General features: G+C 48.6%; 1 protein-coding gene across 3 annotated transcripts in view; it reads left to right on the top strand.

Moving 5' to 3' along the window:
* Window positions 1-14,010, top strand: part of LOC125725305 (cadherin-7-like) — a 45,911-nt gene extending 31,901 nt beyond the window's left edge. For all 3 annotated transcript variants that reach the window (XM_049002139.1, XM_049002141.1, XM_049002140.1), the window contains exons 9-12: window positions 545-666; window positions 5,962-6,079; window positions 6,352-6,603; window positions 10,144-14,010. In XM_049002139.1, the coding sequence (XP_048858096.1) occupies window positions 545-666; window positions 5,962-6,079; window positions 6,352-6,603; window positions 10,144-10,649 (998 nt within the window). In that variant the 3' untranslated portion in view covers window positions 10,650-14,010. The remainder of the gene's footprint in view (window positions 1-544; window positions 667-5,961; window positions 6,080-6,351; window positions 6,604-10,143) is intronic.
* Window positions 14,011-14,818: the final 808 nt, after the last annotated feature.

The following is a 14,818-nucleotide window of genomic DNA, read 5'->3' as shown; positions in this document are numbered from 1 at the left end:
ATGGGTTAACCCTTCATCATCCCACACATCGGGAGGAGGGCGGTCATTTTCTTTTGCCCGCGGCAGATTTGGAATGGCAGCAAATCCAAAAAAATGGAAGAAGCAAGCTTAATTGTGTAATGAATATCTCGGGGTGAGTGTGATGTTAAGGGTCTCCATATGTTTGTGGGTGATCTTGGCGATCAACGTGGGGTTGTGACGAGGGAAAAGTGAAGGATAAATGGTTCTGTGATCATGCAGAATGAAAGCTGGGGGGGGGGGGACAGACCCAGAGCTGATATTAGTCACTCTGCCAGATATAGCTGGTAACACAGGAAGATGTAAAATACCAGGAACTGAAGAAAAAGATAAAGCCCTCTTAATATTAACACACCTCATACATGGATGGATGGACAGATGAAGGGGTGGATGGATGATTTGACTGTAAATGGGGTAAAACATTTGACCTGATGAACAGTTCTCAATGCTCATCCTAGTGGGTGTGCTATATAGTAAGAGCAGTGTAATCGCCATGGTCGCTCTCTCTCTCTCTGTCCCATTGCAGATGATCCCTCGCAAGTGGGAAAGGGGATCGTCCTCATTACCGTAATGGACATTAATGACAATGCTCCCGTCTTCGCCATAGAGTACGAGACCTTCTTGTGTGAGACGGCCAGGCCTGGACAGGTACTGTGCAGAATCCTCTTGCTGGGCCAATGAGCTCAGCTTGAAGGTAGTGCTTTGGGGTGGTATCTGTAGCTGGGGTTTTGATGTTTGATACTCCACTGACTTCTTGCTGCTGCATGAGCAGGTGGTCGGGGGTGTGGGGGGGGTTTGATCTGCATGTGTCCTAATCGTGACCAAATGCAACGTAAACGCAAAGCATGGATCATCCTCCTTAAAAAGCCACCGAGAGATGCAGTGGCTCCTGAAGGGCAGCGAGGAGGCTTTGGCCAACATAGCCCTTAATGACCCTAATGCTCATGAAGCTCAGGGAGTTACCTGGAAGTACTGCAAGGTTCAGCCTGGCCTCAAGGGTCTCCATCTTCTTGAGAACATCTTTGAGGACCCTCTAGGCTTTTCTACACTGAAGTGTGTACTGACGGTAAGTAGCTGTTTTGGTGTTATTTTGGGAGTCTGCCCTTCTGCTTAGTTTTCAAGCACTTTACAGTCATTATTTACATTTGCATTTATTTAGTGTGGTGCAAGTGGTAATACGTCAGGTAATATGTCAGAAGCGTTTGGCTGAGAAGGGGTCAACTTGTACAAGTGCTGCTAGGCCGAACATCCCGTGAGTGACCAGTAACAAATGCAAGGAAGCAAGGCAAGAGCCGCACAAACATGGTTTAGAGCCTATCGTGAAAAATGTCATACAAGTAACATCAAGAGAAGCTAGTAGGGAGTAAGGGTACCACAGGAGAAGGGAACACGAGTGATGTGAAGTGAAACTAATGGAACAGTCAACAGAGACAGAGAGCTGGTGAGGGTTGGTTGAGGTCCTCATGAAAGAGCTGGATCTGAGCATGGGGAACATCTGCCAATACAGTCTCGGGAAAAATTGCTTCTCAGGTGGAAAGTGGCCTCTGGCCAGTAGACATCATGAGTAATAGAAACTTTACAAGCACTAACTGCTTCCGTGTCACTGATTAGCAAGGAGCTGAGTTTTAATAACCTATCATTTTTCAACCTAATTAAGCAGCTACCTTTTCAAGAGGCTTCAGCTCTCTGGATCACTGGTGCTTTAATTAATTCCTTTCTGTCCAGGGCCGTGAACCTCGGTTCCGCTATAGATGGAACTATTACTACAAGAGTGGATCTATGGTAGAACCCTTTGCTGGAATTTGTTTTGTAAAAGAGCAGAGCCTCTTCCTACGAGACTCTGCAAATGAGTGACTTTCAGCTGTGCACACTTGCTTGTATCGTGATGTAGATTGGTTGGAAGCATCCCTCTTGTCTTCAGGTCCATCCTCCTGGAGAACTGGAGAGTCATCCTGGCAGGATAGAACATGCTGACTTTTGGCTTCATGGTCAGTGGCCCAGTGACCAGATTCATGGTGGAATATCTTGCCTCTTACGCCACAGTTGGATTTTTTGTTATTTGCGTAGTGGCTTTTGGTTAAAAAAAAACAAAAAAAAAAACATCAGTCTCACTGTCTGTTAGTCAGTGGCTGTTGATTGTTGTCAACAGGAAGAGCTAGAATGGTACCTGATATGTCTGATGTCCCATTATCCATACTCGTCTCAATCTGCTATCCTGCTGAAATTCTGTGATACTAAAACCAGAAATGTCTGATAACTTTGAAGCTGCAGAGATGTCTTCAGACGCAGCCTCCATGGAAGATGCTGCAGGCCCTCATCTCACACCACTGAAATCTGAAGGAAACATCTACCCGCTCCTTTATCTGAATGCAGCCACTTTGTCTTCTACCCATAAATCGCTCTCCCCCTTCCACTCCCCCTATAAAAGTTTAAAATTGCTTCACCGTCTGATTCTAATTGGATAACAAGGCCAATTCAGAAAAAAACAAACAGCTTGATTGTGTTACTGATTGAAAAGCTGTGAAGCAGCTGTAAGTGGATTTAAAAAACAATCCACTTGTCCCGTCGGGGCTCTCATCTCTCGAAAAACTGAAAAGAAAAAATAGTGAGTGCAGAACTTTCTGGAAGAACTCGTCCTGGTTATTAGATACATCCTGTTCATACCCCTCTATCCCAGAGTCATCTTTGTTTTGGTGTTGTGGTGCCCAGGGGGCCATCAGGCTATGAAATTAACACAGCGTTAAAATTCTCAGGAACTTGGCTCACAGGGACCACGCTCTCGTGATTCCCAATCCCCCCGCCCCCCCCAGCATCTATCTAAATTACTTTCCAGTCACACTGGCACCCAGTGGATTCAGTTTGCTCTTATGTGATTACTGGCTCCTGTGTGATGAACACTGTAATCAGAGCCTGATGTCAATAAAGCGCAGCCCTGCTGATGACCCGGTGGTGGCGCTATTGAGATTCTCCCTCCCTACCTTTGATGGCATCTGAGGTTGGGAGGACCTCACATGGTGATATCATGATGACAAAAGCCGATTCCATAGCAGTTAAGGACCAAATGACTCTACAAGGCACCCCCCAGGGCTGATTCATCAGGAGCGCAACAGATAGAAGCATTATGGGTAAAACTGCATGCTTAGGAACAGATAACAGCAAGTCACATCGAAGTTCTCCAAGATGCCAGCTCTTTAAGTTATAGATCAGTTGTTTTTCAACAGGAACTTGCCTTGAAGTCCTGGATTCTAGTTGAACGCCAATCCCAGAGCTGGTGGAAACCATCATGTTGTAATGGGTAGAGCAGCTCCCATCTCACACTGCCATATTATACAGAGGGAATTATTCATGTTTTTTGTCAGCCTTTGTTATTCTTGCATTATTCTTCTGCATAAAGGATAAAAGTGGCACAGATCGGTGATGTGAAAAAGTATGGTACAGGAAAAGTTCAGAGGCTCGTGAACATCTAACTAGTGAAATGAAAGGGAGCAGATTGGCTGCTTCTACTGCCTACAGCTATGGCTATAAAGAACACTGAGGATCGCAGACATACCAGATGACTGCACGATACACGGAAGCGGCAGTTTGGTGAGCAAAGGCCTTTGGGACAGGAGTTCCTTTTGAGGAGTGTTTCAGTGTGTCAACTGCTGGAGTCTGGGCCTTCCATTGCATCTGGTTTTGCTTTCTCTAGTATTATTTGTCTTTGTGATCTGGATACTGGATTCTGATGTGGATTGCTCTTGAGTACATGATCTAGATTATCTTGCTGCTCGTATCAGTTGTCCTATTTTCAATTATTTCTACGCAGCTTGGCAATTGAGTCCAACCCAGCCTCGTGTCATCTGTGTCTCTCATGGTCCGCAGCCTCCAAAGGACCTACAGATCATCCTGTGAGGCAGAACAAGTCTAGCAGGCAGATGAGCCGGCACTGCACATGTTTGTGTGACTGGTGCATCCAGTAGGGGGCACCGCTAGAGATTTTAGTCCCTATGAAAGCTTATTATATTGGGCCTGTAACTCAGACCTATCCAGTTATGTTCTGAATTGCAGTTCTTTTTGCAGTTCTGTCCCATGCCTGCGGCAGTGGTATTGCATTTCCAACCCAGGGCAAGAAGGGCTCTGTGTTTGGAAGAGTTACGAGTTTCAGACTGGGACCTGTGGCCTGTTAACTATGAAGCTAACGGTCCAGCCTCCATTAATCAGCTTAAGCCCTGAGTGCTGACCATAGACTGTAGATGTAGTACTTCACCATGCCCTACAGGTACCCCATTTAAGGGCACAGGTGCTATCTAATTCGCTCCAGTAGTATCTGGGAACCTCCAGCTTCCAAATTTATCTACTCGACTGAGTGCATTTTGCATGCAAAGTAGCAACAGCACCACCAGCGAGTCTGTATTCCGACCCTGTGGAAAAACTTCCGGATGATTCCCCAGCATGCAGTGAGTGTGACGCCGCTTGTAATGCTGGCAGAATTAACGCCTAAGCAGGAAAACTGCTCATACTGGCCGTTTAAAACAAAATAAATCCTACTCATTATTCATACAGGATTTAAGGATTTTAGTCAAGGGGAAAAAGATTCAAAAATCTTTTCCATTCCCATGCCAAATAATCACTTACTGTAAGAGCGATGGATAAAACTGTTGTTGAATAAATAAGTGGGAAATAAAATATATCGAAGCACAAGGTCATATTTCAGCTGCGCCTACAAATATATATGTCTGTGTGTGTATATGTGTTTGTTTATGTATATAAACAACACACATATACACACATACACACCCCTGCAAACCAGTTTACCAGTCCACTGTATAAGTTACTGTATATGCCCATGTGGCACCCTAGGAAGGCTTTACTGCCCTACTCTGTACCTACACACACACACACACACACACACACATATGAGGTAATCTGGGTTTCACGTGTTTCACTTGCCCTCGCCACTGCGCACTAAGAAAGACTGCATGGCAGGTTGTGTTTGTGCCGAGACCTGCAGGTGGGTGGCAGCCTGGCGCTCGACGTTTTAACCTCGGCGATGCCCGGACATCAGGGTGGCTAGTCTGCACAGACCGCCAGCTGATGCTCCACCCCAATAGTCGTCTCTCGAGTCCTTTTGGACCACGAACACAGCCAGAGGCTGCCTGGATATCCAAGGCCGACTCGGCCATCCTTGATCTCGCGCGTCACATTCAGCAGGAGGGAGATGTTTATTTTCGCTTGGATAGTTTGCACGTTGCTTCCTCGGGCGACGGTATTGCAACAGGAAGTTGCATTTCAGAGCCAACAAGATAGGAGGTCTGTTTCACGTCGTGAGAATGTGCTGCTTCTCATGTTTTGATGTAGCGGAAAACAGGTTAGACCTTTGTTAGGTAAGACCAACATAGACCTTTTAATGAAGCTCCATGTATCAGACTTTGCCAGTAATGGACAGTGTCTCCCGCTGCCAGGTTCACAAAGAACGGTGTGATTCAGCATCCCTGCTGTGGGGGTGGTTAGAAGCCCAGCCAAGAACCCTGGTTTTTCTCTCTCTCTCTCTCTCTCTCTCTCTTTCTTCCTCTCTTTCACTGATTCTTCTTGGTCTCGTTCCCAAGCTGAATGGTTTCTCCTTCTACATCTGTTATTCTCAAACACAGCGCCTTAAACAAAAGATTTTTTTGTCTGCATGGCCGGCACCGTAGCTAGTGAGGAAACGCAGTGTCAGCACACAGCTCTGCTGGATGCACGTGTTTGCGTCGAGGACGTTAGCAAAGGCAGCTTTCTCCTGACTAATGATTCTGCTGTCCTCTCTGAGATGGCGTCCAGAGGCTGGCTGCCCATGGTGGGCTCGCCCTGACCGCCTGTCCTCTCAGAAAAGCTGTCCTCCCTGTGTACGAGCAAAGGTTGTGGCTCCAGAGGCTTGCTGCCCATGACGCTCCGTAACCATGCTCAGCTTGACCGTCTGTCCTCCAGGTCATCCAGACCATCAGCGCGATGGACAGAGACGAGCCTCCAGGTGGCCATCGCTTCTTCTTTACCCTCAGCCCTGAAGCAGCTAACAACCTCAACTTCACCCTCAGAGACAATAAAGGTCTGTGCTTCCCATCCAAGTGAGGCTGATCCATCCTCTCTCTCTATCTCTGTCTCTCTCCATCCAATGACTGGGCTCTATTCACTCAACTGAGGCCGCTGTCTGTTTTTCTCATATAGTGCCATTTGCGTTCAAAACCAGAAGCCATAAACCTCCTAAATGATGGGCATGTAGCGCCCTGATGCACATAGGAGGTGGTTTGAAATGATCCTGCACAGATATACCATGGTGACACCTTTCATGTGACTGTGGTCCATCTCGTGTCACCCCAGATAACACAGCCTCGATCCTGACGAAGCGCGGAAGCTTCCGGCGCCGAGAGCAGGCCGTCTACTGGCTACCGGTCCTGATCGGTGACAGCGGCACCCCGTCGCTTAGCAGCACCAACACGCTGTCGATCCGCGTGTGCGACTGCGATCCCGACGGCATCGCCCAGGCCTGTGGTGCCGAGGCCTACACTCTGCCTGCAGGACTCAGCACAGGCGCACTTGTCGCTATATTGGCCTGCGTCCTCACGCTGTTGGGTGAGTCACCATCACCCTGCCCCTCGGCTGATCCGATTGGCCGGCACTGCACTGACAGCTTGATTGCATCCTGTGCTGACTCATTAGCTGATTGGTCTCTCCAGGTGACAGCTGATTAGGTACCATTCTTGAAGAGCTCTGTGTAAACACTTCATGGTGTTATTGCATGAGCAGCTTTGATTGGCTGATTGACAGATTAATCGTTTGACTAATTGATTTATTGAGGGATTGATTCCAAGACAGTTTATAGCCTGGCCAAATCATTTTTAGCGTTTGGGTCACAGCAAGGTTGAAGCTCTCTGCTTTTAGAGAGCTTGTAAAGTAAGGGGATAGTTGCCGATTTGTTGTGTTTTACTGCACTGACATGCATATCAGACAGTTTAATAATTTGCCTTGCTAGAACATCGTCTAGGAGCCTACAGTATTTTAAATAAGCTATAATGAATGTTTGTGTAGTGCTTAGAACATAAGAACTTAAGAAGAATTACAAACAAGAGTCAGTCTTGCTTGTTTAGATATTTCATACTCCAGATTTAGTACAAATTTTTATGGAGTGGTGATTTGAATTTATCACGGGATAGTTTCTCTGCTGTGTTCAACTTGTTCCGTTCCGAGCCCTGGTAGCCCTTTGTGTAATGAAATGTTTCCATTTGCACCTAGTTCCCATTCCTGCACTGTGATGCTGAATCCTTTATAACCGCAAAGAGCTGATGTTGAAAGAGCAGCGAACCTTGCCTAATCTGCCGAATTGCATCCCGACTTCAGAGATTCTTGCTTTTTAGCTTGTATCTCCTAACCCATCTTTGCTCGGAAGCTGCAGAGAGCGATCATTCGTATGCACTTATGGAGGAATATCTCGCTGAGGCCTTTTATTGATAATCATTGATGATCGCCCTCCCCCCCCCCCCCCCATGCGTTCAGTCAGAGGTACTGTTGTGAGGGGGTCTGTTTTGAACATTGCTCTTTTTAAATGTCTCCTGGCAGCCCTGGGTAACTCATAACCACCCCCAAGATCTCCTCAGGCCTCTATTGCTGAACCCAGCTGACGATCTTCCCTTAACACTTCTGATTGGGATCCTGTGTCTTTGAGTTCTCTCTCCTCTTTGATCAAAGCGATGCTGGTATGCTGGATCTGTCCTGGGAATTTTGGGCTCTGTGAAAAGAGCAATAAATTTGGTAACAGGAAGAGGCATTGAACGGCAGTGGAGGTGGTGGGGGGGGGCATTGTTTCCCCTGCCCCCCATGCCTCTCTGACTGCCACCGAACTTCCTGTTCTCTCCTCCAACATCTGCTGATGCACAGGGGTCCTTAACACCTTGAACATTATTATTGTTTCATCTGTGTGAGGGACCTTGTCTGTAGACCTGATCCTCTGGGAGAGTGGGGGCAGGGTGGTCCGCCGTGTGTCCTGATGTGACGCCCCCTGTCAGTGGACAGCGGCACTGCGGCTCTGGCGAAGCCCTACGCTTTGCTAGCCTAGCATCGATTCCACGTAATGGATCGTTTTCGCTATTCAATTACAGCAAATTGTAGATAATGTTGCATCGATCCATCTCGCCACCGCACATCCGTCTTGTCTTGGGGTACGGCGCCGTTGCTTAATCACGCTGCATGTGAGCGTTGGCGTGTCTGGGTGGGGTTAGCGTGATGCGTTAAGGGAGCTCATGGGATATGGCTGTGTTTTACGGCACGTGATGGTGGCAGAGGGTACAAAAGGAAGGGATTTCCCCCATCCTTTAAAAAAGGGCTGCCTGGTGCACTGTGGTGGGGGGGGGCCCTTATTTGCAGCATTTGCAGAGTGCTTACCACAAATATGGAGAATAAAACAATGCTATTTAACACCCCATTGAGCTCTGCTTAGTACTGACTCCTGTCTGTACAGAAGCAGGTTTAGACACTAATCATCATCCAGACAAGCAGGCCATAGTAATGTTCTTACCTCTAGCTCTCATATTTAAAGAGGTGCATTAAATGTGTCTGTCTGTATATCTGCAGTATTTATAAAGGCTTTCGAATCTCCTGCCTCACTGCAAGCAGGGTTTTCTCCCGGAATAGAAGCCGCCACCGTCCTGATTCTGTTTATCTCGGTCGCAGCTGAAAAGCCCCAACCCCATCACAACACTCAGAGTTCAAAAACAGCAACGCGAGCAGCTTCTAATGTGATATATAACACAGACCCCGCCTGCCCCTGACTGCCTCTGTCTCTGTTTTCTTATCGGATCTATTCCTCCCTGAAATTGGGGGGGAGGTCAGACTGAGCATGTGACCCTCACACATGACCAGGCCCAGTTTCACGCGTGAGAATCCACACCATGTTGGTAACTTCAGCTCCCAGTTCTGGTCATGAGCAGGCAGCTGAGCCTCACAAACGAGATCTCTCCCCAGCCGCTGTTCACGATAACCTCTGTTAATCAGCACTGCCCCCCCTCCCCCAGCCCTGTGCTTCCAACTGCTGTCCCTCCTAGCCCTTCTACCTCATCCCACCAGACACTGCTTCCAGCTGATACCTCTCCCCACAACCCATCTCTCACTAACTGGTGTCCCCTCCCATCTAACCAATACCATTTTCATTGCCCCTTCCGGCTCACCGGCACCCCACCTGGCTAACCAACGCCTTTTCTGATGCCTCTTCCGGCTAACTGATGCCCCACTTGGCTAACCAATTCCCTCCTGTCTAACCAACACCCTTTCTGACACACCTCCTGATGGCCCTCCCAGCTTACAACACCCTTACAGATGCCCCTCCCAGCTTACCAACGCCCCTACAGATGCCCCTCCCAGCTTACCAACGCCCCTACAGATGCCCCTCCCAGCTTACCAACGCCCCTACAGATGCCCCTCCCAGCTTACCAACGCCCCTACAGATGCCCCTCCCAGCTTACCAACGCCCCTACAGATGCCCCTCCCAGCTTACCAACGCCCCTACAGATGCCCCTCCCAGCTAACCAACGCCCTTACAGATGCCCCTCCCAGCTTACAACACCCCTACAAATGCCCCTCCCAGCTTACCAACGCCCCTACAGAGGCTCCTCCCAGCTTACCAACGCCCCTACAGATGCTCCTCCCAGCTTACCAACACCCCTACAAATGCCCCTCCCAGCTTACCAACACCCCTACAGATGCCCCTCCCAGCTTACCAACGCCCTTACAGACGCCCCTCCCAGCTTACAACACCCCTACAAATGCCCCTCCCAGCTTACCAACGCCCCTACAGATGCCCCTCCCAGCTTACCAACGCCCCTACAGATGCCCCTCCCAGCTTACCAACGCCCCTACAGATGCCCCTCCCAGCTAACCAACGCCCTTACAGATGCCCCTCCCAGCTTACAACACCCCTACAAATGCCCCTCCCAGCTTACCAACGCCCCTACAGATGCTCCTCCCAGCTTACCAACGCCCCTACAGATGCTCCTCCCAGCTTACCAACACCCCTACAGATGCCCCTCCCAGCTTACCAATGCCCCTACAGATGCCCCTCCCAGCTCACCAACGCCCCTACAGATGCCCTACCTAACACACCGCTCTCTTCCGCACCCGCAGTGCTCGTTTTGCTCATCGTGACAATGCGGCGCAGGAGGAAGGAGCCACTCATCCTGGACGAGGAGCGCGACGTGCGGGAGAACATCGTCCGCTATGATGACGAAGGTGGCGGTGAGGAGGACACCGAGGCCTTTGACATGGTAGCCCTGCGCAACCTGAACGCCGCCCGCGAGCATGCCACTCGCCGGGACGTCACCCCCGACGCACCCATCTTCTTCTCATCCCGCCCGCCCCCTTATAAAGCTGTACACGACAACGGAATATTCCGGGAGTTTATATGGGACCGGCTGAAGGAGGCCGACGTGGACCCTTCGGCGCCCCCTTATGACTCCCTGCAGACGTACGCCTTCGAAGGAAGTGGCTCTGTGGCTGAGTCGCTCAGCTCGCTGGAGTCCCTGAGCTCAGACTCGGAGCAGAACTACGACTATCTGAGCGACTGGGGTCCGCGCTTCAAGAAGCTGGCCGACATGTATGGGCACAGCGAGATGGGCGACAGGTTCTTATAGCCAAGAAAAAGTGCGTGGAAAAAGTGTGGACAAAAACACATGGCTAAATGACATCGAGAACGAGGAAGAGGCAGTACTGGCGCACACAGGACTGATATGAATTAGTGGGAAAATACTTTGCTTTCAAAGGTTTTGTCTGTCGCATTTCTGAATAGGATTAAAGTTTTGGATTTTTGATCACGGAGAGCTTAAGTACTGGCCGTGGAGGGGTGCGGCACTGGGGGAAGTGTCTCCTCGCTGCTGGGCCCCTGCCACATCAGCCTGGCCCTCGGACGCTGAGCCCAGCACCTGTGCTGTCCTCAATACTCGATTGGATCTCGATCAGTATCAGTGTCTGTTGTTTTTTTCTGGATCTGTTCTGGAATCCCGCACGGCATGGATTGTAAGCTATGGGGTGACAGACCGTTATGACAGAGGCAGGCCTGTTGGGGGGGCGTTTGGTGGACTTTGAGGAATCTTCAGACGGTCCTAAGCTGCGAGACGGCGAACCGTGTAGAAACGGCGCATTTTGTGAGCTTCTTCTGCCATCTCTGCTGCTGGAGATCGCCTGACGCCATGTGAGATGTGTATCTTGATGAACGCTGAGACGATGCCCCCCCCGAGCAGCGCTGGCAGTTTGCAGTAAGGGGGCCGCCCTTTTTTTTTTTTTAATCGAAGCCTTTATCCCTCTCATCCTCTAATTCATTATAAGAGAGTTACTCAGAGCAGGCAGCAGATAATCATGGAAAGTCAGGAGCAAACAGCCGTGCACCTTAGTGATCATGGATCGAATTGAAGGATGTGGATTTCTGCCCTGTGAACCTATTTGCCCAGCACTATTGATGAATCTCTGTGTACAGATCTCACAGGAGGGGGAAAAACTTCAACCACACTGGATAATAAAGTCCATTGTTTCTGGAAAAAAAGCAGAAAAGGTTTTGTTGAAGAAAATGTTATTTTTTAGGGGAAAAAAAACACGTGGAATTCCTAACTCCATTTGTATACACACATGGTATATATACACACATGGTATATATACACACACGGTATATATACACACACGGTATATATACAAACATGGTATATATACACACACGGTATATATGGACACAGTTTGCAGCACACACAGATATGCAGAATCTGCTTTTTTCTGTACTGGATTGTTAGTAGTTTGCACATTTCCCTGCCAATACATCTCCAAGTAAGTGGGGGGGTCCACTGTCTGTTACTGTCCATGTCTCACATCAGAATGAGGGTCTGACATGTCACTGTCTGCAGACCTATCTCCCCCCCCCCCCCCCCACCATCGGTCTAAATAGCCATAGCGAATCACTCAGCATTTTTTATAGAAGGATGAGACCCTTGTCTTATTTCATCCTCTTCTTCTTTTCTCTCTCTCTCTCTCTCTCTCTCGCTCTGACACACTCACACCATCCAAGAGGCTTCCTCTATGAATATTAATTTAGAGAAGCAAACACCATATGCTCATTTCAATGTAAATTTACATTCTGCATTGTAAAATATGACTATGGAACGAGGTCCGCTTTCATTTTATACTTTCATTTGACGTTATGAATAACATAAAGAAACACAGTGCTGATGTCAGGCCTGCTTTTTTGAATACCTTCAGTGCGACTGGTGTGCGATATTCACTGCAGGGGGCGTAGGGGCGGCCTCTCGAGAAGCTCTCCGTCGTCTCCTGGTAGGGGGGATTTTTCTTGCCGCCGTCTGTGTAGGGCCGGAAATAATGACAGCCTGGTCCACCACGGCCTAACCCTTCTGGTCATGACTGAAGTCCACTGTCACATATGGTCTGTGACTGTATGGAGACCATTGCAGTGTCGTCACGGTTACGTAACTGCACCGGGCATTAGCTCCCCTGTTACATATCTGTATATACTGGATCTCTCAGCACCCTCAGTTTTCTGCTGCCGCGTGAATCGAGACGTGTCAAAATATTTTGCCAAATGCAGCCTTTGTTTCCGCCTCAGAGGCGTAAATGTCACCCCATTAGCGGCCTGCTATCTTAATTACCTCGAATAATCGTTTCATACGCCGGCTGCAATGAGCGGACGACTGAGAATGATGAAGGCTGGCAGAGAGTGACTACCGTCATAAGACACGCCTAATTATTTGTTAACTGGTTAGCCGAACGAAATCTAAAAGGGAAAACCGCAAGTCTCATTCACCTTGGCACTGAGTCCAAATGAAGAGCGTTATAATTTAACTGGAATTGGCCTGGTTGAGCTGACACGCCCCTGGTGAGAGAACGTGTCTCGCCCGGGGAAAATCCCACCGGAACAGGACACAGGGGGCACTGTCATCTTCAGCAAACAATCATTATTTTCAATTAGCAGAAAATAATAAACTGAGAATTTGCTGATTCTGTGCTTTAATTGCAAAGGTAAGATTTTGGAGCCTCAGAGTGCCGCATGGGGGGGGGGGGGGGGCGTCTGCTCCAGTCAAATGGAGGATCGCTGCGGACTGACCAAGCTGCTTATCAGCACAGTGGCGAGAAACATTTAATTCCATCGACCCGTAAACCCAGTTCCTGCCAAGGGCGTACCTAGAAATTTTTGGCTGCCTGACAAAATGTCAACTTGGGTCCCTCCATCGTGTATAATTTTACGCATCCAAGGTCCCCTGTCAAATGTTGGGGCCCCTGAATCTAGCCGGGTGCTCCACTGGTAACCCTGCTTCCTGTTCTCTGAGAGAAACATGGATGGTAAATAACATGGATGTTCAGTGTGGTGTGGTAAGATCCATGGGATCGGGATGGATGCAGCCTAGTTAGCCTGGGAAGGGAAGTAGCATCCTGGGAAAAGGATTAGCATAACTGGGAGTCTCGCACACTCGCTATGTGGTTTCAGACGGTGTTGGTGACGGTCTGTCAGCATCCTGAGGTTTTGCTGGAGTCCACAGCCTTTTGCAATCCCCCGTGACACATCAGGACAAATTATACCAAGCAAATTTGACAGCAAGATGCATAAACAGGTCAATCCTCACGAGGTAAATGCTTTATGCAGCTCCGCTCGGCTTGTGGGACCAGACTCACAGACTCACTTTCTCTCTGGTGTCGTTGTAGCATGTTTGCCATGGTCATTCCCGTAAAGTCACCCCGCAGGACAACACGTTCCTCTTTCCGGAAGGCGTTCCATAAACAGCCGCTTTACGCTCCAGTGAGATAGTTCCCAAATTCAAGTGACCTTCCAAGTTCAGAGTTAAATACCTGGATACACACCAACTCTACATAGTCTGGTCGACAATCACACTTTTCTTTCACAGCTTTTCTCTGTTCCTTTGTACATAAAAATGTTCTCTCTTGCTTTTGTACTGGAAAATTTCAGAACTGATCTTAACTTTGAGTCGTGTATAATTTTCAATAAAGACATGAAATGGTTTCAATCTGAAATGCGTACCATCTTTTATTTGTGTTTGCTTAAAATGTTCCCACAAATACGAGCAGGTTTTTTTTTTTCTCTCCGAGTCCCAGGTGTCGAGCAGTTTCCCTTAATAACTTAAATTATGAACAGCAGGCAGCTGATATCATCTTCAGAAAGGCATTTATCGATTTGACCTCTCAGAACTCAAGAGACTGTCAATCAAGCCATTGTTAACCAGGCAAACAAATTGTATTATTTTCATGCTGTTCCTCTGTGATGGTGGTAGAGCAGAATGACATAGACAGGAAGACAGGCCGCCCGTGACATGATGAAGACAGGCCACCCATGACATGACAAACACAGGCCTCCCGTGACATGAGAAAGACAGGCCTCCCGTGACATGACAAAGACAGGCCACCTGTGACATGACGAAGACAGGCCGCCCATGACATGACGAAGACAGGCCGCCCATGACATGACGAAGACAGGCCGCCTGTGACATGACACAGTTAGGCCTCCCGTGACATGACGAAGGGCAGCGGATCTGCAGTGACTAAACAGCAGAGTAGCATCATGGGTGTGGTGTTCCTCCTGATTATGCCCCTTTGAGGGCTCATTCTGTCCTGCACTTTTGGCTGAAGTAGCGACACAGTGTTGTGGCCTCACAATCTGTTGTAGCAGGCACATAGCCATGTAGAAAAAAAGGGTTTTAAATCCAACGCCCCCCCCAAAAAAAAAAATCCTTGCTCCCAGTGATCAGATCTGGCAGTAAGTAATTACTAGTCTGAAGTCCCCTTGAAATACACT

The sequence above is a fragment of the Brienomyrus brachyistius genome, unplaced genomic scaffold, assembly GCF_023856365.1.
Source record: "Brienomyrus brachyistius isolate T26 unplaced genomic scaffold, BBRACH_0.4 scaffold64, whole genome shotgun sequence".
Classification (NCBI taxonomy): Eukaryota; Metazoa; Chordata; class Actinopteri; order Osteoglossiformes; family Mormyridae; genus Brienomyrus; species Brienomyrus brachyistius.
This window is presented reverse-complemented; position numbering and strand designations above follow the sequence as displayed.